At 34.9% G+C, this 27060-nt stretch overlaps 1 protein-coding gene across 1 annotated transcript in view; it reads right to left on the bottom strand.

Annotated features, from left to right (window-relative positions):
* Window positions 1-27060, bottom strand: part of MACROD2 (mono-ADP ribosylhydrolase 2) — a 2032256-nt gene that overhangs the window by 1494174 nt on the left and 511022 nt on the right. Inside the window, exon 4 of the mRNA XM_047854222.1 lies at window positions 8780-8809. Coding sequence (XP_047710178.1) covers window positions 8780-8809 — 30 coding nt within the window. The remainder of the gene's footprint in view (window positions 1-8779; window positions 8810-27060) is intronic.

The raw sequence follows: 27060 nt of genomic DNA, 5'->3' as shown, positions 1-27060 counted from the left end.
GAAGGGGAGTAGGTATGCAGTCAATATGAAGAATAACTTTAAAATTTAGCTTTGGAATAAAGGCATCATGGTGATCAAAGTTAGAGGTGGGATAAACTAAGCGTGTCCTTGGAATGGCCATTACAATTGGAAAATTGAAACACAGACATCACGTGCACTTCAGTCCCCTGTCCCTCCTCCACCAGGAAGCATCTGGGAGGCTTAGTGACAAATGGCAGGCAAGATTAGGGCAATCAGGGTTGGGTCAAACTTCTAAGAATAGAACTAGACAAGCTCATGTGGAATGAGGAAATCATATATAGAAATCCAACTTATGTGGGCAGCTGCAGAACTGGTCCCTAGACTGAGATGCAGGTGAGGCAATCTGAGGCGAAGGGACAGCAGGGAGCAAGTCTCCACCTTGCTCAGGTTGCTCTGGTGGAGGTTTGCTGCCAATACCACTAGCACCAGAATTATGTTCTTCAGTTCTAACACGGTTCACTCCATTTTAAGTGGCATGAGTCAGAGTAAACTGTTTGACCAAAGTCTGGATACTATGAATGAAGAACAGTAAGGAGGATGACTGAAAGTAGAGCAGAGTATCTATACAATATCTAAATCACACAGTAGGAAATACAACTGAGTGGGTTATTTCCTTCCTCTCCTGGTAAATGATATTCCTCCTCCAAGATTGTTCTAGTGTCATCTCCTCTGGAAAGGCTTCCCTAACCACTCTAAGACGTTGACTTCATCTTTTCTGCTTCATTTTTCTTCTATTCATAACCTTTCTAGGGGCACCTGGGTGGTTCAGTTGGTTGAGCGTCCAGCTTTGGCTCAGGTCATGATCTTGCAATTCGTTAGTTCAAGCCCCACATCGGGCTTGCTGCTGTCAGTGCAGAGCCTGCTTCAGATCCTCTGAGTTCCTCCCCCATTTGCATTCTCTCAAAAATAAATAAAACATTAAAAAAGAACCTTCCTAGTTCTTAAGATATTAATGTATAAATAAAAGCTTCTACCTCTAACTGCTCCTAGCTATAAAAATCTTTGCTACCTCAGTGTCAAATCTAGTATACAAGATGCAATCAGAACATGCTGTTGACTGAGAAAGAGGAAAAAGAAAAGTAAAGAAACAAGGGAGGGAATGAGAAAGGAAAGGGAGGAAGGCGGAAAGAAGGGAAGGAGAGGACAAAGGTAGATTGGTTCAGTATGTAACTGATGTTGTCAGACCTGCCCCTGCATCCCCCTTCCTCTCTCCTTCCTCACATCTGGGCCTCCTGATCTCCTCTAGCAGGCTTGACTGCCTGCAGTGTCTAGGATCAGTCCTACCAGAGGCAGTCAAGATGTAAGCCTGTTTTCTATGGTTTAGTATCACATCTCTTCCTATAGCTCTTCTCCTAAGACTGTTCCTGACTGATCAACAAGGCCAGAGCTCCTGAGTCTCTCTTACTATCCTCTTTCTCATCACTGAGAGACCACTGCAACCCTCCAGGTCCATGTTTGGGACCTCTCTATCTGCTGATCATAGGCCAGGGGCTTACTCACTGCCAGATATGCTTGATGGCCTCTCCTCAGGGGCAACCCCAACAGCCTACCTGTTTTCACTGGCTTTGGTCCCTTACTGCTGACTATTATCCTAGATTCCTCCCAGCATGCCCAAGGCCTGGACAGATCTCAAGATTCAGCAAGAGTGAAATACATAATCACTGTGGGGATTTTGAGCAATAGAGTGATATATGTCAGGGGAAATCCCTTCAATGTGTGGAGAGAGGGTGAGAAGGCATTCCACTCTGCTTCTAAATGTTTACAAAGTAACTTATGAAAACACCTTGACTTAAATGCACTCAAAAAGCCCTTTAAAATTTTTGCTTTTCATGTTAGGAATTTTTGGTACTCAGATTTTTTGTGAAAAGACTTTCAGGATATCTGTTCTGCTTTTAAAAGAAGGAATCTGATTACTGAAACTTGAATGAACCTGGGGAATCATAATTCTTCAGAAAATTTCTGTGAAATATGGACCATGATTAGTCACAGGGAAAGGGTTGCATTTATTGCCAAATCAATAATTAACAGTGACACACAGTATTTACCGAACTAGTATTTGTTGAATGAATATATAAATGAAAGAATATGTGCACATCTGTGTGTCTGTATGTAGAAAAAGGTGATGGGTGGGTGAAGATACACTGATGGTATCTATTGCACAACACCAAATAGTTTCATGACTCCACTGTTATTGAAGCAGACATTTTGACACCTCACATAAACTTCATTAACGTTGAATGGATGTTAATAATAAAAAGCATTAGGAATTCTCTCTTGCAGTTCTGCAAGTAGAACTGTCCAAACAAGAAATAAGAGACTTCAGAGGACGAGTTGCTAACCCCAGGCCACTGAACCTTGTTCATCTTTGGCCCACTTTAAGGGACACAAAGAGAACAAGAAGCCTTTGGAAATGGTAAAGGTGATAATATATGCTATGTTCTCATTCTGGAAACATGGCTATCTCATACATTCCATCTGGGCCTGAGTGTTTATTTAGTAGTAGTTGCTTAGAGTTCTTAAGATTAACCTGCCATAGAATCACCTCAAGGATAATGTAGAAAATTACAGTATTGATACAAATATGATGTCTGTGTGTGTGTGTGTGTGTGTGTGTGTGTGTGTAATTGAAATAGCAGTCCTACTAAGGTATATATATGAAAAGTCAACCTTAAATTGCCATTCTGTGAGGAAATGTCACTTTACAAGTCTAACATTATGCCTCAGGCTTCAGCACTCAGGAGTTTGACAGACTGGAAAAGGAAGCAAATCCAATGAATAATATCCTATTTGGTTTCTAGCAGCAGGTACTGGTCTTATGTTAATTATTGTGACAATAAGAGGGAAAAGACATTATCTAAAGTAAGAGATTCTAAATTTTGTTCTGGCCTATTATGTAATGATGTGAAAGGAATTGAGAACTTAGCTCTTTAATTCTGATTTTTCTTTTTAATTCTATATAAATTATTTATACATAATTCTTTATAAATCATGTATTCCAAAATTACATCACAGGACTTTGTACATGTAAAACATTCTTATTACAGATGAGTGAACAGGTATTTAAAATGCAATGTATTCTAAGGCTGAACCTCAAATACACACACCAAAAAAGTATATAAATCTGGGCAGCAATCCAAATACTCTAAGACAGTGCCATTCTATGTACTTTTAAATTATCAATTCAGCTTGATGAGACTTGTGAAAATAAGCCAAGGAAAGCATCATCCATATCTCAGATGCATGTTTTCCTGTCTTCTCATTCATTTTTCCTGGTGTAAACAGAGGTACCTACCTGTGCAAAGAAATGGCAAATCTAAAGAGAAAATATATATTAAAAATCACAGAGCAAAGGCAAAGAGCTCTAGAGTGGCAGACAAGAACCCTGTATTCTCATTCAACCTTTGTCCTTTATAAGCTGTATGACATTGAAGAAATCTCCCTAAGTCTCATTTCCTATGCCATTAATTTAATTACTAATGATAATAATAATAATAATAATAATAAAAATAAAATAACACTGATCTCATTTGAACTATGTGGCAAAGATAGTTGCTATATATTTTACCATACCATTTCCTTTTCCTGGAAACTTTGGAAGATTCCATTTTTCTCAGCCTTCCTTATAGTAAATTGGGGATCATCTGCCTGAATTCTGACCAATGAAATGTAAACATAAGTGATATAAGCCATTCCCAAACTGATATGTAAACATATCTCACAGGATCCTCCAGCTCTCGTCTCCTGTCCTGTGACTTCTTAGTAGCCACACATTACATAGCGGAGCTACAAGATAAGACAGCAGCCCAAGTCTCTGTATTTCCTATACATCTCCTATGTATAGGAGAGCATGAGTAGACAAGCCAACAATCCTACTCAGCCTATGATGTGAGCAAGAAATAAAACTCATTTTATTAAGCCTCTATGATTTTTAGGTTTATTGGCTATCACACATAATATAGCCTATCCTTACTAATAAAATGACTAAGTGAGAAACTAAAATTTACTTGTTTTATATATCAATGTACTATACAGCTATACAGGGTAGTATTGGTAGCAATGATAGAAAACTTGTAAAAAAATTTAATAGAAATTCTAAAGTTTTTTAACATTATACCATTCACTATATGTAAAGTCTTCCTGAAAGGTAGAATCCAGTTACCACAGACCAGCCACACACTTATGTGAGAAATTACTATATGTCTCTACCTTTAGCATATCCTAGAAACATAGAGATGACCCATTTTACCAAGCATTTCAACTGAAATGATTAGGTAGCTGCAACCTCATCACATGTGTTCATTATAATAAACTGTAGTCAATGACACTAAGTTCCTAGAAGGAGTCACCTCTAGTCCAAAGATTAAAATTCACACCAATGTAAAGTGATTCTCTCACCTTCAAATCAGAACTGAAGGATTATTGTGACCATTTTTTTTTAGATCTCCTTCAAGGAAACCTCTTTTCTTGGTTCTTAGAAAAGAACAACAAAACACTAAGATTTTAAAGATAGTATAATTTTATATACACTGATTTTGTCGAAATTTCAAGTACTATTTACGTACAATTTGGAGGAAGCCTCCCTGAAGACCTGAAGAAATGGTACCGTTTTTGAACCATTTTTATTATCAAAAATACCATTATTATTTACATAGCATCAAACTTTCTTGATCAAACTGTTTGGTCAATCAAAGAATTATTCCCTTTCAAGGCTTTTGAAGATATGTTAATTCAAATCAATAAAAGGAATCCTTGATTAAATCCAAGAGAATTTTATCAATTCAATTGTTCCTTATTGGATGATTATTACGTGTTACTTTACAAATATCATTGACAGGATTTAAAAAGTTTGTCATAGAATCAGAAGACCAAAATTCAGTTCAGAGAAGGCTAAAAATATGCCTTAGATATAATTTTTAAATGCAGCTTTCCAAAAATCAGACATGCACTTTAGAGTTATCTTGAAATCTCTAGAAGTGCATAAATAAATTTAAACTGATCAATGACCTACCTTAATGAAAGAAATTACACCCATCTTAAGCACTTGTAATTTATCTTTATGATGGTGCCAATTCATCAATTTTAGAATTCAGAAATTAGGAATTAAGGCAAAAACTGCATTTAGCAAAATCAACCATCTAGAGGAAGACAGTGAAGGATACACCTCAGGTTAACAGAAAACTGAGATTGCATGTGCCTGAATTTCTTGACATGCTAAAAATTCATAATATAACTTCTTACACAGTTTAGAAGAACCATAACAAAACGCAGGCCAAATCACCGAGTGACTTGGCAAACCGACTGCATTTACATATATTGAAACAAAACACTTTGACAAGGTTTAATGAACGATAGCCTGACTTCCCGTTATGGCAGGGACTACTCATTCCTTATCAAAACTTCCACTCTCCCATTCCTTTTTAGAGAACAGAACACTAATTCCAGCAATTCCATTTTTAGGTATTTATCAGAAGAAAATAAAAATACTAATTCCAAAAAACCAGCACCCTATGTTCATAGCAGCTTTATTTACCATAGCCAAGATATGAAAGCAACCCAAGGATGAAAATGGATAAAAATATGAGATATGTATATGATATGTATGTATCCCATTATCCCATATACATACATCACATGTGTGTGCATATATAAATATCTTACACACACACACACACACACACACACACACACACACACACTAGAATAGTACCATCCATAAGAAAGAATGCAACAACATGGATGGATACTGCAAGGTAATATGCTAAGTGAAATAAGTCAGACAAATAAAAACCAACACCATATGATTTCATTTATATGTGGGATCTAAGAAACAAAACAAAGAAGCAAACAAAACAAAATAGAAAAAGACAGATACAGAAAACAAACTGATGGTTGCCAGAGGGCAGGAGGGTAAGGAGATAGATGAAATAGGTAAAAGGACTTAAGAAATACAATTTCCAATTACAACATAAATAACACACAAGGATGTAATGTATAGCATAGGAAATATAGTCAATAATATTTTAACTACTTTGTATGGTGACAAATGATAACTAGACTTATTATGGTGACCACTTCGTAATGTATGTAAATATTGAATCATGTTTACACCTGAAACTAATACAAAATTTTATGTCAATTGTTCTTCAATAAAAAAAAAAAGGAGGGAGGGAGGGAGAGAGGAAGGAAGGAAGGGAGGGAAGGAGGGAGGCAGTCCCTCTCTGGTAGTGAGGTCTAAATAATCTGCAGAATCTTCTCCAGACCCGGCTCTTGCTTCTAACTAAAAGTTTCTCAAATATGTCACTTCACTTGTCAATCCTTCCTTTAACAGAGATGACCTAACACCCATCTGCTATATGCCAGAATTACCAAGTTCTTCTTCCTTCTCCCACATGTCCATTCGAGAAATGTGGTTTTTTTTTTTCCTTAAAATGCTGTTAGTGATTATCTAAGTTTGGTTGAAACTAAAGACATAAATTTGTTATGTGTCAACCTGTGTATGCAAGATCTTCCTCTACTGAACATATTATTGTTTTTATTCCCTTTGTAAACAGCTAAGATCATTGTATTTTATTTTATTTTATTTTATTTTATTTTAAATTTTTTTTTCAACGTTTATTTATTTTTGGGACAGAGAGAGACAGAGCATGAACGGGGGAGGGGCAGAGAGAGAGGGAGACACAGAATCGGAAACAGGCTCCAGGCTCTGAGCCATCAGCCCAGAGCCTGACTCGGGGCTCGAACTCCCGGACCGCGAGATCGTGACCTGGCTGAAGTCGGACGCTTAACCGACTGCGCCACCCAGGCGCCCCAAAGATCATTGTATTTTTTTTTTTAATTTTTTTTTCAACATTTATTTATTTTTGGGACAGAGAGAGACAGAGCATGAACGGGGAGGGGCAGAGAGAGAGGGAGACACAGAATCGGAAACAGGCTCCAGGCTCTGAGCCATCAGCCCAGAGCCCGACGCGGGGCTCGAACTCATGGGCCGCGAGATCATGACCTGGCTGAAGTCGGACGCTTAACCGACTGCACCACCCAGAAGCCCCAGATCATTGTATTTTAAATAGAAAGGTATCATGGGTAAGAAATAAGTATTAGTTAACTATGACCTTACCAAAATAAAATTAAAAAAAAAAAAAGAAAACAAAAGGAAATGCAACACTTTTTTTTTTTCATGAGTACATTGCTTCCTGGAATGAAATTGTATGTATCTATGAACGAACGTTTGGTACGTTCAAGGATAATGTGAGATTTCAGAGAAAGCTGCTTAAAGAAAACTGACTCATCTTTTAGGGGCCACTTTTTAAAAATTTTTTTGTCTTTCTTACTGCTCCTGACACATATTTACAATGTCTAGAGCTCCAATTACTACCATGGACTCTGAGTTCCATGCACTAGGAAGGAAGAGTAGAAAAGTAAGAGCTTGAGTGCTTGATGACAGGATGGAATTACTATATGACCAGTATAGTCTACATCTAGACTACCTGTGCATGAGACATATTTAGCCTATTTAACAGTATTCACCAAATTTGTTAAAATATTAATATGTTTTGTAAGTAAATCAGCACTATGGAGAATTTATTTTAATAATGTTTTCTTGACATAAGAGACCTGGAGATAACAATTTACTGGGAATCCAACTCCCAAGGAAGATTTTCCCTTCCAATTCCCCAAAAAGACCAAAAAAAAATGTATAATGAGAAATCCTGTCGATTCATATCTTCTAACGTAACTTAGGGAAGAAGACGAGAAATACTCTGCTGCAGAATGTGTGCATTGGCATGTGAAAATATGAAGAGCACTATCTAGATTAAACTGTTTTTCTATTATTTCTATTTCCAGGATTCTGTTTTTTAAAAATCTGTTGATTCCTATATAGGAACAATGATTAAAATTTTAGTTTCCAAATAAAGTTCACCCAGAAACTTCCTGTCGATGGCCAGGGAATTTTTGAAAGCCTAACGTTCTGTGCAATCCCATCTACTTCAACCATGTACATGAAAAGAGGGAACTAGTGGAAGAAGGAGAATGGAAAGACAAAACAAACCTATTTATGTCCAGCTGGGTCTTAAATGAAAAGGACCCTATTCTATTGCATACTTTTCCCCCCTACTATATTCTATATAGGAAGGCTAGGAAGCTTTCATCTTTCAACCTAGAAATAAAAATAATAAACATCCCCATGATTTTAGTATAAAAAAAATTCCCAGTACAGGACACTCTCTTCATCTCAATTTTATCTCATTCATTTTCCTCTAATCAAGCTAAATGAAAAAGCAAAGTGCCAATACTAATATCTTTTTTTATTTTCAAAGTAAATGGCTGATATGTTAATTTCTCAGGCTACAAAGTCATTGTTTTTTTAAGCCATTATGAGGAAGAAAAAATAAAAATGAAAAAACTAAAACCACAAGTCTCCAAATGAACTGTTTTAGGATTTACATTAAAAGTGATTCCACCATCTATTATATGTGTTCATCTTAACAGCTTAGAGCTGTTACACCTTATGCCAAACGTAGAAATACAAAGTTTTATTGAGAATAAAAACAGTATTACACATACTCTGAAGTTTTTTTAAAATAAGAGTTAGACAAACCAATGTATGTATTTCTATTATAAGTTATTTTCTAGAAGATTATCATTTTGTGGTTAATAATTATAGCTAAATTAATTTTCTTTAAAGTATCACAGAACTTACTTAACATCTTGTGGCAGGTGTAATAAAAATATTTTAAATTAAGTGATATTCAGGACTTACCACCTCCTCCTCCAAGAAGACTGGCATTTGCTGTTTAAAACAAAACAAATAGAAAACATTAAGTAATATATAAAAACTATAATACGCCAGATAGGTTAAGTAAAAGCTGCTGGTGATCACGTCTCTTATAAATACGCACATACACTCACACTATGTACTTTCATATAAAGATAGCTTCTATTACTGTTTTATGATGGCATGAAAATTAAAATAATTTAATAACTCTATTTTCTCTTCAAAAGACTGTATTTATATGTACTCCCTTCTAATAAAATGAAGCACATGTTGTGATTCTTTTATTTTCTGTTCAATATCTAAAATAATCTTCTATGTTCTCTATTCTATCAGGTAGAGAGAGAGTATGTTATTTAGGCAATTCAGTGATTTCAAAGGACCATGTAACATAAAAGAATAATGATAATTTTAATAAACCATCATCAAATAAAGTATCTTAAGACACTGTGCAGTAAGAACTCTTAGTAACAGATTACTTTTAGCATTAACTATTTATTTGAGGAAACAAAAGTTTAAGCATTTTTGTAAAACAATGTGTCATTTCTTACCCAGTTATCCATTATTCTAGCACACATATTTATAGAAGCCAAGTAATAAGCTAAGTATAAGATAATTCCATTTGAGTTTCTTTCAAGAGTTCAAAATTTCATAAAGTCCCATTCCAGGTTTCTGCTGAAGTATTAAACAGCTTTATGCCTATGTTTATCTAGTCATTATAACAGCCTGAAAACAAAAGTCAATATACACTGCACTGAGCTTTATTCCATAGCGTTCTTATGTATCATAGGTATTTTCATGCCATTATAAAATGAGAAATCCTACAGCAGTATTAAAAAAAAAAAGTATGTGGTGTCCAAGGTCTCTTTGTATAGAAACTTGAGCCACCAAAAGATTAAACAAATCATTTAGGAAAGAGGAGAGGGAGTCTTTAACTTGAACTTTAGTGTGCTGTCCATACCACGCATTGTCATAATTAAGAGAAGCAAATATCCAAGTGTTACTGATTCCATCAATAGGTAATGGATCATTTCATGAACAAATGCCTATATTCATAGTTCCATGAGGTTAAATATGTGATGGATTGCTAATTTTTACAACACTAAAGAGAATATCATGAAAATCCAATAAGACCACATGCCTTTGAAGTTCTTCTTAATATGTCAATATATTAGAGCATCAAATCTTATTCCATATGATCTTCCAAGGACAGAGCCATCTAACTTCTGCTCTTGCCTTCCTCTTGATACTTTTTTCACAATCATGAACTAAATAGCAATGTCATTAATCAACCGTGTTAAAAAAACACTTTTGGGGGCGCCTGGGTGGCGCAGTCGGTTAAGCGTCCGACTTCAGCCAGGTCACGATCTCGCGGTCCGGGAGTTCCAGCCCCGCGTCAGACTCTGGGCTGATGGCTCAGAGCCTGGAGCCTGTTTCCGATTCTGTGTCTCCCTCTCTCTCTGCCCCTCCCCCGTTCATGCTCTGTCTCTCTCTGTCCCAAAAATAAATAAACGTTGAAAAAAAAAATTTAAAAAAAAAACACTTTTGATGTCATAAAATCTGCCATTTTGTCAACTCAGGACCCCAAATCCATCTGACTTCACAGTGAGAGTGTAAAGTATGTATGTAGATGGTATTGAGGACTTAATGTCCATCATCAAACTTTGTAGCTGTTGTAGGGGTAGCTTGCTGCAGGGGCATGAGGAAAGATGTGAATTCTATTTTGGTTCCCATACCCCTATCTAATGGCAGAATTTTCATGATCAACCCATATCTCTTACCTAATTCAAATATCTTCTAAAATCTTAGCTACACACATTTATAAAACCACATGGCTGCTGATTGTTTATTTTTATATTTCATTGGGTACTACTTCCCTATCTACAGGTTTTTCAGTTCCCTGGAATTCTGTTTTTCTCCAACGTTCACATATTCATTCAGAAGGAAAAAGGTATTTTCAAGAACAAACAACAATAATGTATAGTAGCTTTTCATTCAAATTATCATGCCCAGGAGCGCAATAACACAACACAGTCTACTCTCACCCAATGCTTTGCTGAATAAAGGTAGAGGTTGCGTGTTTTGAGAACATAGACCAAGGCCCATCTATTTAAGTAGGCACTTATCCAATAGACGTGGGTGGATGAGTAGCATAGGTGTAAGAACTGGAATCCCAGTCCCAAGAGAACCATCAAATCAATTTATGTCAGATGTGTGTTCATGTCTAGATAAGCATATCTGGTCACATTTTAATATCAACATAGAACTAATTTGCAAAACTATGGCATTCTACATAGTGTCCCATCACTTTTAAGATAATTTCATGTGCATTACCCTTCATGTAATAGAATCTTAATCTAGGATTCTAAAACATATTCACAAACATATATATATGTGTGTGTGTGTGTATATATATATATATATATATATATATTCAAAACAATATATTTGTAATTTCTAATAATTTCTAATTTCCAATAACTATAATTATGGTAATAATTTTTCTAGAGAATTCATGAAATTTAAGCCTATTTTATCATTTGTATTCTTAATTTTTTTAATAAAATGTATCTTAGCAAAAATATCAAGGCAATTTTCTTCAGTAAATGTGGCATAAATGAAGGCAAATAAAAGTAAACCTTTATCATGATTTCAAACGTTACTTTACCTTCACAAAACACCTTATATATAACTGATGCTCAACGTTTATTGGCCAGGTAGATTAATATTTCTTCCATTTTACAAAAGGAAAAATGACTTTTGTGTGTCTAAAATTAATAGTCATTTAATTTCTATTTAATTATATTTAATAAATTGAGGTACATCCCAATTACATATGAAACCCTTAAAGACAAGGTCTGAGTTTAATAGTTTGGCCTGCATCTAAGAAGCATTCAATACATGTTTTCTAAAAATAAGATAATTGGTAAGTTCAGTACAATTTCTTTTTGATATAAGTGGTATTTATTTATTGAAGTGTGTGGAAAGAGCAAACTTTGGTCCTTTTTCTTCCTGTAAAATCAAAGACCATTAATGAAACTCTTCAAATTTCTTTGGAAATATTTAATGACTAAGCATGTAAAAAACATGTTTCTATATTTCTGTCTCTATCAAGTCCTTTGCTAGAGGGAATTCTGGACATGCCTCTTGTTATTCCCAAAGTTTCAGAGAGAAGGAAAAGCAGAAAAGAAACAAAGAAAACTTCAAGTTTATGAGCATACCACTGCTTCTAAAATAAGATTTTAAAATATCTTCTCTGAGTATGCTTACTAATCAACACTATTTTTATTCACATTTTTCTAAATAAAATACCCTTTCTATTACCAGAAAGGTAGAGGAAAAAATCAAGCTCCAGTAATTGCCTCAAAAATCAATTGAATGAGAAACTAAAATGAGCCATTACATGTTAATGAATCTCTGTATTGCACTTCTTCATACCCCCAAAATAACAACTCAATGAGGTGAACAGTTTCACTGTTTATAAAGTGAAAAACAACAACAACAACAACAACAACAACACTGAACATAAAATGGGATAAAGGGTTACGTAAATCTAATTTCAAAGTGGCAAGTATGGAGAATTTATTTATAATATCCTAACCAAATGATTAATTTTTTAGAATTTTTGAGAAATTATTTTCTTCTATTTGAACTCAATTTTTTGATGAAAAACTTTAATGAAAATTTTTAATAAAAATTATACATTTCTATAAGTATATTCATTTTTAAATTATCAAAACCAGAGGAAAAAAAGAAGACAATGTAGGAATCCTTTTCTTGGGATAATTAGCCTAAATGAAAAATGGTCATAGCATTTACCAACAGTATCCTCATTTCATGTGTTGCTCAGAACATAAATGGAATATTATACTGCTTTCTTTCTTTAAAGAAAATGATCTTGAAAGACCCTCTGTGTACATATATGTCTGTATACGCATGCATTTGTGTCTTTTCACAAATATAATGACAATTAAATCATGGATCAAAACATGAAAAATAAAATTACTATATAAGTAATCTTCTATTACCTGAAGCTCCTAAATGGAATATTTGCCATAACATTATTAGAAATGTAAGAAAAGCTATAATGTATCAAACATCCTAACTGACTTTTTCTCCTAATATCTCAAAAACCTTCTTTACTCCTTATAGTATTAAAGAAAGAATACTGAACTGAGATCCGGGTAACCTGTTTTAATTTGCCGCAATTTCTAAATATATCAGTGGTTTGGGTGTCATAGTCAACTACCTTATTTATCTTCTTCCATCAGGAAATTTAGAATCAATCAGAGATGGCAAACAAATGTCAAACAATTCTAATTCACTAATTAAAAAAGACTGTACTTCTTGATTTGAGAAAGATTTTAAGGCTAAATCTAAGCTCAGTGGGAAAGAGAACTACGATTGTTTAATAATATTTATGACAGAGTGGGATAGGGAGAATCAAAATGCCAGAGGACATGCCATATATTGGGGATCTCTGCATCAGACAACTTCTCTTAGTTTTGATAGTTCTCTTAGATTTGAAAGTTTTGGATGTAATAAAATGTTATTCAGTAACATTAAAAAAAAACTGCTAACCTAACATGTGCTAGCCTTGTACTTTAGCATACTTAACAGCTCCTGCAGTTTGAGTCTGAAATGCAGTAGCTACTGTTTATCCACAGGGGACACCGTCCAAGACTTCCAGGGGATGTCTGAAATCACAAATAGTACTGAAACCTGTGTATACTATGTTTTTTTTTCCTTTTCCAATGTGCATCTATCATAAAGTTTAATTTATAAATTGGACACAGTAAGAGATTAAGAATAACTAATAATAAAACAATTATAATAATGTACTATAATAAATGTTAAGTGAATGTGGTCTCTTTGACTCTCTAGTGCTGTACTTGCCCTATTTCTTTTTGTGATGACGTGAGATGATAAAATGCTTACATGATGAGATGAAGTGAAGTGAATGCTGCAGGCATCGTGGCATAATTTTAAGATACTATAGACCCTCTGACAATAGATCAGAAGGAGGATTATCTGCTTCCAGATGGTGGGTGAACATGGGTAACTGAAACCACAGAAAGTGAAACACAGATGAGAAGGGACTACTGTAATCCTGTCTGTGAAATAATCCAGAGCGTAATTTACGTTGACTGTGAGCCAAACTGGCCTGGTAAGTGTTTGGAACAAGTTTTTATTCTACTTTCCAAGTAATTTCCTATTATCTCTACAGTAATTATTTGTTTTCCACTCCATTTCTACCCCCCACCCAAGACTATCTGTCAAACAAGCAACAGTTTGGGAGATTAGTCTTGAGACACTGATTAAAACTATTTGTGCAGGGTTTCTACTTTCTTTTCATCGTTATACAGGATATTATAATAGCTTTCATTCTAACAGAATCCTGACCACCTAGTGTAGTTTATTTATTCTGCTTTCTTATTACAATAGGGCACATGGGATGTCAAAAATGATTGTTGGCGGGAACTCTTCCCAGGAACTCTACCTAAAACACAATTTCATTCACAACATGTTATCCTAAAGATACAAAAGCCAAAATATCACCCTGTAGAATGGCACATGTTATATTCCCTACACTTGAAACTCAAAGTAGGAAGTGCTTAAAAATATAAGATTAAAATCCCAAGCATTTGCATGACTCTTGAACTGCTTTATACAGGGAACAACCATCCCAACTGACAGCTGTGGAAATACAATCTACACAGACAAATTCAGCCAACAATTTGGCAACAGCTCTCTACTCATGCTTTACTAGATTTATACCTTCTAAACAAAATCAACGGAATGCCAGAGGTTTGGGGCAATGGTATAATTTCCTGCTTTGAAGCTGACAAAGAGAGAAAATTAAGCATAGGCTTAACTACCTCGCATGTAGAAACCAGGCATAAACACATGATTAATACTTTACATTTCATACTTAACTGCAGAATTTAAAGGAACAATTGATTATTCCAGGCTCTGTGTGTTTTGTATAAGCTGCAATCCACTATGAAGCCAAAAACAGAATAAAAATTAGAAAATTTACTTGGGAGTATTAACAAATAAAACAAAACAGAATTATCCTCATTTAAGTAGGAGGGAGGAGAAAGAGCTGCCTGTCTTTAGCCAATGTGGCTTTATCAGCTCTACAGCTTTATCAGTTACAGTGCACCCAGTAACTTCAAGAAATACTGCAACATGGAAGGAAAACCACTTATTTTGTCCAATTCCTTCATTTCACAAAAGTGGAAAGTTAAAGAGGATCAAAGATGTGAGATAACTTATCCAGGATCAGACCTAGGTAAAGAACCTACCATACAATACTGCGAATTTCAAACTGGAAAAAAAATGCACACACATACACACACACACACACCATAAACACACACAAACATACACTGAGGTTTCCTCCACTATCTGAAAAATTAGCATTCCTATGAAACTTTTGGGTATAAAGCAAAGAAACAATTATCATTAATTTATACAGAAATTTGTTTTTAGCATTCCCAGGCCCAAAATTAACTTCTTTTAGACTTTTCTGATACCTTAGAACACATCTTGCTCATGGATACACAAAATAAACTGAGATAAAGCACAGATGCTCACAGGGTTCAAAGCTATTGTAAGCTTAATGCTGAGATGCTGAGCCCAGTTCTCAGGGAAGGAGCTTGGTGGTGCCACTCTCACTGCTCAGAGTGCACAATGCCTCTCTAATGGCTCGCTGCAGAAAAGTGCTGAATGCTATTTTCACTTTTTTGATAAAAGCAAAAATCCTCTTCAGATTTCTTTCACTTAGAGGAAATAGGCACCAACATAGATATTTTGATTAAGTTATGTGGTGTAATATGAACTTTTTAAAAGCAGGAGATACTTGTGTGTGTGTGTGTGTGTGTGTGTGTGTGTGTGTGTGTATACACACACATAAATATATACGTATATATATACACATATATTTATATACATGTACATTTTTTCTCCTCAAAAATTGCATCCAAAGATAGTAACAAAACATAATATGCATGCAGTCTACTGAATGTGATCCTACTGAAGATCACTGAATTTGATTATTAAAGGGTGAACTAAAGCATTGCCAGTTCCTACAGCTGCATAATGCAATGTAACTAGTGCAAAATGAGAGGAATCAGCACATGTTTTTATGTACGAGTCATCCTTCTTGACACTGTATTACGAATCAGTTGTAATTTTGATGATGATAACATTGGCTCAGTTACAAAAATAGGATTACTTAAGTAACCAATCTGGGGCTTTCCAAAGAGTGAACAAGGGTGTCTAAATAGGGAAAAAATGAGTTCAAATGTGTATTAGTTTTGTGGTTATAATGATACAAGACACTTGAACAGCAGTTTTGTCTTTGACAAGAAAGGTTTTGAATACAAACCACTTCTCAGTTTGAAAAATGGAAGATGTGCTTATCTAAGGGAATGGGATACACTTTTAGCCTGATTAAAACATAGGCCTTTACTTGCACCCTCATTTACATGCTTCTTGGGAAGATGAATTTGTTTCAATAAAACCTGTTTCTTTTAAGAAAACTGTTTTAAATAGTTTCCTTATTTCATATTTCTTTTAATATTATGGAATATTTATTTCTCTCCAATAATGAAATAGTATCGAGTCTTTTAAAAAAAGGTTTATTTTTAATTACACTTTAATTTAAATAAGACAAAAGAATAATTCTCATAGTCAATAATGGGAAGATTGAGACAAAGAAACTCAAAGGTAAAGGATTTGGGATTAAGGAAAATGCATAGGATTGCTACCCTGAGAATACTCCTTAGAGGAGTATTTGCTGGTATCAACAGCACCCAGCACAATTCTTGGCACAGAGTAGGTACTCAATAAATACTTGTTAAATATATAATTAAGAAAATTACTGGAATACAGAAGAATGAGAGAGGAGAAAGGAAAAGTCTTATTTGTGGGACAGGTGAGAGAGCTACAATAATAGGTAATGACTCCTTCACAATTTTACAGCCAAGTGAGGCTGTGCCAGGGGAAAGCCAACAGATCAAGGTCCAATTCCAGACTCTATCATCATCTTTGAGAAAGTTCTTGAAACTCCAGCTAATTATCTAACCCCTTTTAGAGTCTTTTTCTTAAGCAGTAATTTGGGAAAACAACAGTCATGGTACAGGTTTGCTGAGCAGAGTGAGGGTGATAACTATGTGAACCACTGCATGGCACCTGGCACTTACTGCAGCTCAGTAAACGTCAGCTCCTGCTACCTCTGGCACTCATGCTAGAAGTTAATAATTATTGAAAAAAACCCTCACTATTTAAAAGCATTCAGACAAATCTATACCTTGTGGGGGCCAGAAACATGTTCATCTTAGAAAACTCCAGGCCTCTGTCCTCACTCTGAGATGTCTTGTGCTGTATGTACCCTCATCAGAATTTGGGGAAGAAACTAGGATTAGGCATGGAGGAGAATGAGGAACAATGCCATCTTCAAATTCTTTTTTTTTTAATTCTTTCTTTGGGCATAGGCCAATTAAAGAATAACTCTATGAGCCCACAAAGAAAATGGATGTCAATACTTTGTATATTATAACAGATTTCTCCCTTCTGGATTATTTTAATTATTTGGTTCAAAAATAATGTTGGATATTTATACCAGATAGCTTCTGTTTACTCCTTAAAAGACCCATTCTCTCTTTTTTTTTTAGATATAAAATTGCTTTTTATTTTATTTTTTTATTTTTAATATGAAATTTATTGTCAATTGGTTTCCATACAACACCCAGTGCTCATCCCAACAGGTGCCCTCCTCAATGTCCACCCCCCATCAACCCTCAGTTTATTCTCAGTTTTTAAGAGTCTCTTATGGTTTGGCTCCCTCCCTCTCTAACTTTTTTTTCCTTCCTCTCCCCGACGGACTTCTGTTAAGTTTCTCAGGATCCACATATGAGTGAAAACATATGGTATCTGTCTTTCTCTGTATGGCTTATTTCACTTAACACTCTCCAGTTCCATCCATATTGCTACAAAGAGCCAGATTCCATTCTTTCTCACTGCCATGTAGTATTCCATTGTGTATATAAACCACAATTTCTTTATCCATTCATCAGTTGATGGACACTTAGGCTCTTTCCATAATTTGGCTATTGTTGAGAGTGCTGCTATAAACATTGAGGTACAAGTGTCTCAATGAATCAGCACTCCTGTATCCCTTGGGTAAATTCCTAGCAGTGCTATTGCTGAGTTAAGACCCATTCTCTATCCTACACCCTGTTCTCTGCCCAAAGTGATCTATATATAGAACATCAATGGGTCCTCTCTTACCCTCTGGCTCTGGTTGGGTTCAGTCAATGGGGAGCCCTGGCAGGAGCTGGTGGAAGAAATAAAAATTCCATTCACGGGTAGCTGGGTGACTCAGTCAGTTGAACATTCCAACTCTTGATTTTGGCTCAGGTCATAATCTCATGGCTTTGTGGGTTCAAGCCCCACAATGGGCTCTGTGCTGGCAGCATAGAGCCTGCTTGGGATTCTCTCTCTCTCCCTCTCTCTGCCCTTCCCCCACTTGCTCAGTCTTTCTCAAAATAAATGTCTCAAAAATGTCCCTGTCTCTCTCAAAATAAATAAATGAACTTAAAAAAAAATCCATTCCAAGTTTTTATTTCCCTGGTTCACTCCTATAAGCTTACCTTGAACTGACTATATCCCTTGAATAAAGGTAACTGCTCTAATCAACTTCATTTAGTTTATAATATGACTTTCTCTCCTTTTGGGTTCTGATATGTCTCCTACTCATCTCTTTGAGCTTAACATGGTTAACAGCTGTACTGTTGGTAACCATGGTTGCTGAACAATCCTTTGAGTTTCTTCTACATCATTCCTGGCTCTAACCCTTGTACATATTCCCTTTATAAATAAGCTGTCCCCAAAATATCTTAATTGATTGTGCCAAGGTTCCTGTAGGGACCTTGATTGGATAGATATGATTTACACAAACTCGTCACAATTGGTGGCTCACCTAAATCTCACATTCCTTCCCAAACTATCTTACCCTAACTCTTATGAGGGTAGCACCTATTCTTATGTTTCTATTTGTGGAATAATAAATACAGTAGACTAATGTTTTCCTTATTAATTAAAAATATAAAAATTTAAATATATAAAAAATATGAACATAAACATATAAAATAACATGTATTCATTTGAACATATGAATCAAGAATTTTATTAAACTCAAGTAGTCTTAACTACTATTCCTTTTCATATTCAAATCCATGTTGATATAAATATATATACACATAAATGAGTCTTCCTGAGATTGTTGTTTAAAATACAATGGATCCTACTATAAAAAAATAACATGCAACATAATTTTCTCATTTACCAATACATCAAAGGTCTAACTAAAAAAATAATAAATGTACTATAATTTTCTAAAATTTGAGTGAAACAATTTCTATTATCTATGGGCACTTAGGTTGCTTCCAGTTTCCCAGTACAGACAATGATCTAATAAACATCCTTGTGTGTGTATAACTGTGTGGGTTTGTGTATTCCTACATACTGGTATTTGTCCTATAGAATAAATCTTCCAAAGTATTTACATTTAAAAGAGCATATGCTTTTTCAGATTTAAGAGTTTAACAAAATTATTAAAATTTGTATATTAAAATAATTCAAAATTAGCAAAAATTTAATATTCATAAGTATACCCTGGGAAGCACATTTGATGTCCGCCAATAATAAGCTGATCAAAATCTTTTGACAAGTACATGAAGTTCACTGAACTGCTTCTGATTTAAATGTAAAATACATCAGTGAAAAGTTCTCACTTATACCTGAAAGGATATTCAGTCTGAGTTTCTGACTGATCTCAAATATATAAATTTTAAAATGATATGTTTTTAATGTAAAAATAATAAAGCCATCTCAACTGATGGTGAGCCTCTTTAACCATTTTCTTTTCATGTTTACTAGATACAAACCATGACAGGTCTTGAACTTCAAAGCAAACTAAAATTTTGGCTAGAAAAGATTAGAGAGAGAAAGTTTCCACTACTTTCTAATTAAATTTCTTGCAAATTTAAAGTACACTTCAAAAGTTTAAAGACACAGGAGTTCAGAAGATAGTAACTTATTAGAAAGATATGGATGGGAAAGTTATCAAAAAAAGAGATGTAAGAATGCTTTAGCTCAATATGCATTTCAAGGCTAAGTAAAACTATTTCTTTTCTTTTTCAAACTACTGTAGCATACACTTTCTCTAGCAGTGCCAATTCTACTTATGTTAAATTAAAGAATATTCAATAGAACATGTTTCAATTTTTTTTCTTTTTCCAATCTAAACACTTCATTTTAAAGCAACATTCTTCTTTCAGTTCATTAAAGTTTTTTTGTTTGTTTGTTTGTTTGTTTGTTTGTTTGTTTGTTTGTTTGTTTTTTATACAACTAAAGTGTGCTGTCTCACAGAGCTGACCTGGCTCTCCATCCTAACACAATACTTGGATCATCAAGCAGTTCTGATTTAAGTATTTGTACCAAATTAGGCCTTGTGACATGGCCAACTTATGAAAATTTAAAATGAGCTCTTGTATGATTCATTTCTATCAGAAAGTCATGCTCTGAATCACCAAGCCAGTGGACAAGCTGACACATATTTTAGTAAGCTTATAAAGGTGAAAAATACACCCATTATCACAACCAAATAAAAGCATGTACAAATAAATCATGATGACAATTTTCTGAGCATCTATTATTTATTAGGCAATGTCTAAGAGTTGATCTGTATGATATCTGTCATACTTCAACTAATCTTTTACATAAAGTGGGAATTTTTACTTTTCTTATAACAAATGAGGAAACCAAGGCTAAAATGACACTAAATTGCTTGTCTTGAGTCATCGACTGCTAAGTAAGTATTCAGCCCAAGGTTTGACCCCTAAACATCTAACCAATTATCCATACAGTATGCTAGACTAGCTCTTAAGGAATTATTTTATTTCCTCCAAATTATTTCAAAACAGATGTTTATCTAATGCCCATGAAAAACTATGTATTCTAATAACACTAATGGTAGTATTACTAGTTTTTAAATCTAGCTGGTGACCAGAATTGGATAGCATTTACATGCATCATACAACTTAAAATTATAAATATTTAAGAGTCTTTAGTTATACTTTCCTGTGTCATTTACTAACATTACTATAAAAATCAGCAATTTGGATCTCATAAAATCAGAAATTGTCTATAAAGGAAAACTCCTTTGAAACATTACACTTAATATTCTGATAACATTGATAATTGGCTTTTAAAAAGATGAAAATTGTCAGTATGATTTTAGGCAACATGAACAATTATGTTATACTGCTACCAATGAGGGTATATGGTTCTTAACATGGCTTTTGACTTGAACTAAGTTAAATTTATCAAAACAAGAATAGTACATTAAAGTTTGAATTTCACCAAGTAAATGTAAACTAGCTAATTTAAGATTTTATCTGCCTATAGTAAAAAATACAAAATGAAAATAAATATATGCTTTTATTTGTCCTAAACTTTCTATCATAAGCACTCCTCACCCTTGAATTTAGGATTACCAAATAAAGAATATTTTTGATAACTTGAAGTAGCAAGAAAAAACCATAATGGTTTTTCTCCTGCCTAAATTACCTAAGCTTAATAATTCTATTTCAAATTATGGTTGCCTTTTATTGATGTGCAATAAAATTTTAAATTGTTCAAGGATATAATAAACATATTATTATGTTTATATAAACTACAAGCATAAAAAGTCATCTCTTCCAAAACATGTAGAAGTATAACTTTATCAATATTAATTTTAATTGTTTATGAAAAAGCCTCACTTTTTTGTACACAGGAGACAAATTATAATTTGCATCCTGTGAATCAAAAAATACCAATTACTTTTGCTATTACAGTTCCATCAGGCCAGCTGTGGATTCTATAACAGAGATTAGTTTTATTCTGATACATTGAAAAGCACTGATACTAATCTCAGACAAAGGTATTACCGTTGGCGAGATGATGATTACTGATTACAGAAGCTTTTTAAAAATTATTATTATTTAACAAATCTCATAGTATAACTAAATAATACTTACTAAAAATAGTTGCTTTTCTAATGTCATTCTGAAATATCCAAATATCAGAAATAAAATAGAAGCTGCAACAGTTAATAAAAGAATTTGTAAACAATATTTAAGAGATGCAATGAATTTGTTGGCTACCCAAAACAATACTTAATATTAACCCTAATGTCACCGTAATTAGTCATATAATTTTTAGCTAGCCATTTAAACCTCTGTGCCTTGATTTGTCATTTATAAAAATATAAATTACAATTTAATTATTTAAAAACCACTTGTTCAGACAATATGTGTGGGTGCTCCAAAATATGTGCTTTGGGACAATATAACTGAGTAAAATAGACACATTAAATTAAATAATCTACAAATTATAAATACTTTAATAATTACTTAATATTGTAATGTCTTTAATATCTAAACATTAGAATCATGATATTGAAGATCATTCAAGAAAAAATATTGCTTTACAAGTTGACAGTACTTTATGTTATTATATTTTCTAAAATTTTGCCCTCTCAGACTTCCAGTCCAAGCAAGATCACACAGACTTGCTTTTTCTTGTTAAAATTTTCCTTCCCACTCCCTCAGTAAGTACAACTAAAAATGGTGGAAATAATAACCAAAGGAGAACTCAGAAGGCTCAAGGAGGGGAGGGGAACCAGCTGGAGATCCCAGGGCAGGAAGAAGGTAACCTAGGCCCACCATTTCTTGATATCCAACCTTAGCATAATAAGACAGTAGACGTAGGCTCTTTCCTTCCCTGGATCAACCAGGATTACCATTAAAAATAAGGCTTCAATTAAAAGTGCTCTCCTTCTACTCAGAATCGAAGACTCCTCTCCCACATGGAAAAACACAGGACAGCACCAGCAAGGGGGATATTGGCAAAACAAGTACTCTGCTAGGAAAACCCATGGGGCCTGAATGAGACTGCCTGCTGATACCAAGAGACAGTGGGTGTTTGGAGGGGCAACAGGGAAACCAGCAAAAAGGATCCTACCACAAGCACCCAGGGCTGAAAGGGCTTTCCATTTGTGGGGGTGGCTACCACGCTACCACAAGTTCTGGCTTAGGAAGTGCTTTTCTTCCCTACCATGCCTGAGAATCCTTCTCTTACCAAGAAATATCAAGGGGGAAAGGGCATGGAGTTGGCAAGGGAAAGGGTCCCAACCACAACAAGCAGCCAGGCTCAGAAGCACTCTTCACCCTGTCAGGCCAGAGACTTTCTCTTCCCCACTTAGAAGCATGAGGAAGTCCTGACTCCGAAAATTGATTCTGTCTCTCAGGCAGAACCAGTAGGGGCCATTGGGAGCCCCATGCACTCCAGTTACACCAAGCCAAAAAATAAAAATAAAATAACACCACAAAGCCCCTGCAAACTGCATTATCACTGGAACTAGATAATGGATAAGAGACCTAAATGTGAGGCAGGGAACCTTCAAAATGCTAGAGAAGACCATAGGCAGCAAACTCTTTGACATCAGTCATAGCAACTTCTTACTAGATATGTTTCCAGAGGCAAGGGGAACAAAAGCAAAAATGAACCACTGAGATTTCATCAAGATAAAAAGCTTCTGGGGTGCCTGGATGGCTCAGTTGGTTAAGCATCCCACTCTTGATTGCAGCTTAAGTCATGATCTCATCGTTCAAGAGTTCAAGCTCTGCATTGGGCTCTGTCCTGCTAGTGTGGAATATACTTTGTATTCTCTCTCTCCCTCTTTCTCTCTGCCCTTCTCCTGTGATCTCTCTCTTTATCTCTCAAAAATAAACAAACATTAAAGAAGAAAAGATAAAGAGCTTCTGCACAGCGAAGGAAACAATGACACTAAAAGGCAACCAATGGAATAGGAGAAGATATTTGCAAATGACATTTGAGACAAAGGGTTAGTATCCAAAAATCTATAAAGAACTTAACAAACCTAACACTTAAAAAACAAATAATCTAGTGAAGAAATGGGCAGAAGACATGAATAGACACTTTTCCAAAGAAGACATCCAGATGGCTAACAGACACATGAAAAGATGCTCAACATCATTCATAATCAGGGAAATACAAATCAAAACCATAATGAGATACCACCTCACACCTGTCAGAATGGCTAAAATTAACAACACAGGAAACAACAGATGTTGGCAAGGATGAGGAAAAAGGGAAACCCTCTTACACTGTTGGTGGGAATGAAAACTGGTGAAGTCACTCTGGAAAATAGTACTGAGATTCCTCAAAACATTAAAAAAGAACTACCCTATGACCCAGCAATTGCACTACTAGGTATTCACCCAAGAATACAAAAATACTGTTTAGAAGGGGCACATGAACGCTGATGTTTACAATAGCATTATCAATAATAGGCAAATTATGAAAAGAGCCCAGCTGTGCATCAACTGATGAATGGATAAAAAAGATGTGGTATACACAATGGAATATTACTTAGCCATCAAAAAGAATAAAATGTTACCATTTGCAATGACATAGATGAAGCTAGAGTATATTATGCTAAGCAAAATAAGTCAGTTAGAAAAAAGACAAATACTATATGATTTCACTCATATGTGGAATTTAAGAAACGAAACAGATGAACATAGGGGAAAGGGTAATAAAAAAAGAGAGGGAGGTGAACCATAAGAAACTCTTAACTATAGAGAACCAATGAGGGTTGGTGGAGGGGAGGTGGGTTCAGAATAGGCTAAAATGGGGTGATAGAGATTAAGGACAGCACTTGTTGTGATGAGCATTGGGTGTTATATGTAAGTGATGAATCACTAATTTCTACTCCTGAAGCCAATATGACACTATATGTTAACTAACTAGAATTTAAATAAAAACTGGATAATTAATTAATTAACTAAAGGAATGAATCATTGACAACCAACTGTTGGAAACTCTCTTTAGAATGCAAGGCACCTGATGCCTTTTTGCCCTTAGCTTTAGGTCTTAGTTTTCAATCCCAGGCCAACAAGAAAACTCCCTATATTTTATTACGTTGGCCTAGATTTTTTTTAAATATTTATTCATTTGTTTGTTTGTTTATTTGGAGCATGCATGAGAAGGTGGCAAGGGGCAGAGAGAGAGAGAGAGAAAAAGAAAGAGAATCCCAAGAGGACCCTATACTCAGTGTGTAGCCAAACATGGGGCTGGATCTCAAAACCATGAGATCATGATCTGAGCCGAAATCAATAGTTGGAAGCTTAACCAATTGAGCCACTCAAGTACTCCTATATTGGTCTGGTTTGACTCTTCAATAATAAATATTAAATGTTGCTTTAAATTAAAATCTTAATAATTAAAATTTTAAGTTAGACATTAAACCTCCAACAAAGAAAATTTAAATAAATATATTTAGCATTAATGACAATAGTACCAGATTATGGTGTTAATGCTGGAGCAAAGGGAGAAACAGTGTAAATCATTCTGTAAACTAATTTTAAAAAATACCCTGGAATGAAGTAAACCTATGCAAATTTGTAAGAAAGAAGCAAAGAGTCAAATTCTTGGACACAGTTCTGAAAAATGAAAATATCAAGAGCCTAGCACTTTCTGTATAAATCCTAACATTTTAAGTTTAAAATTTCAAAATTTACTAACACTTTACTTTTACTCAATGAACAGTGTTGTGTTGGCTAAGAACCTGCCAATGTCATCTCACCAATCACTTATTTTTTACAGAATTCATTGCTCTCAGTGTACAAAGACATCGAAGCCCACTTTTTAACTGACCCCAACTTTTTTATATCTTCAGGTAAACTCCTTAGAATCTCAAGGTTTAATATTTGCTTCAATGCATGATAGCACCTTCTCCCCACTAAATCTGAATTCGGGGTCATTTAATTAATGCTACCTGTCACACCCTACCAGCAGCCAAACTCTCTCCTGCCCTAATAAAACCCTTCCATTTCTCAATTCCTTAGACATGCGGAGCCATTGCAGAAGGATTATTCTGACTTTAACTCTCACTGCTTACCAATCATCTCTCTTCCTCTATGACACTCAAGAGACTTATGGCCTCAATAATGCATCAGTATGAGAAGACTAACTCAACCCACAATGATTCTGCCACTGACTCAATGCACAGGCACAGCCAGAGACACCTGACTTAATTTGTTAATGAGGAACAAAAGTAGAGTGGATTAACTAAATAGAAAGGAACAATCTAATATTGGTCTCATCCTCTCATCCTTCTTACTAAGAAATGTTTCGTTGTATTAAAACACATATTCAGGGGCACCTGGGTGGCTCAGTCTGTTAAGTATCCAACTTTGACTCAGGTCATGATCTCATGGTTCATGTGAGTTCCAGCCCTGCGTCAGGCTCTGTGCTGACCAAGCTAAGAGCCTGGAGCCTGCTTCAGATTCTGTATCTCCCTCTTTTTCTGCCCCTCCCCCCGCTTGTGCTCTATCTCTCTCAAAAATAAATAAAAACATTAATTTTTTTTTAAAAATTCAACTTTCTGAGTTTTCATACATGACTCATTTTTGGCAAAATCACAGTAAGATCAAGAAAGAGCTCAGGGCGCCTGGGTGGCGCAGTCGGTTAAGCGTCTGACTTCAGCCAGGTCACGATCTCGCGGTCTGTGAGTTCCAGCCCCACGTCAGGCCCTGGCTCAGAGCCTGGAGCCTGTTTCCGATTCTGTGTCTCCCTCTCTCTCTGCCCCTCCCCCGTTCATGCTCTGTCTCTCTCTGTCCCAAAAATAAATGTTGAAAAAAAAAGAAAGAGCTGAAAAGAGGGATAGTTGTATGAGAAAAGGTAATGAATGAAGGTTGCTGCACAATCTACAAATTGATTAGTTGCTCAGGAATTAAAACTAGATAGCATGAGGTTGGTTAATATTAGGGAAACACCCATATTTAGTGTTAAAAGAACTTGAAATGGTAATATGTTTTCTTTCCATTTCTAGATTCTATAATAAACATAGCCTCAATGATTGTTTTTATAAAGTAAAAGATATTTCTAATTGATAATTTTTAAAACTAAAATAAACTCCAAAAGGATTTATGATAGATACATTTAGCAATTAGTTAAACTTAACCATTTTAAAGTTATTACTCTTAAAACTTTTAAAACATTTTTAATATATTTGCTTATATGGTAATATGGCCCTGCTTTCATTCATATTGATCTTCCAATCAAACTTCATTGGAGGCTCTTTATCATAAGGCCCCAACCTACCTTTCCAGCCTCATCATACCACCCTC

Source organism: Prionailurus viverrinus, chromosome A3, assembly GCF_022837055.1.
Source record: "Prionailurus viverrinus isolate Anna chromosome A3, UM_Priviv_1.0, whole genome shotgun sequence".
Lineage (NCBI taxonomy): Eukaryota > Metazoa > Chordata > Mammalia > Carnivora > Felidae > Prionailurus > Prionailurus viverrinus.
The sequence above is the reverse complement of the archived record's forward strand: the minus strand, read 5'-3'. Positions and strand labels throughout refer to the sequence as shown.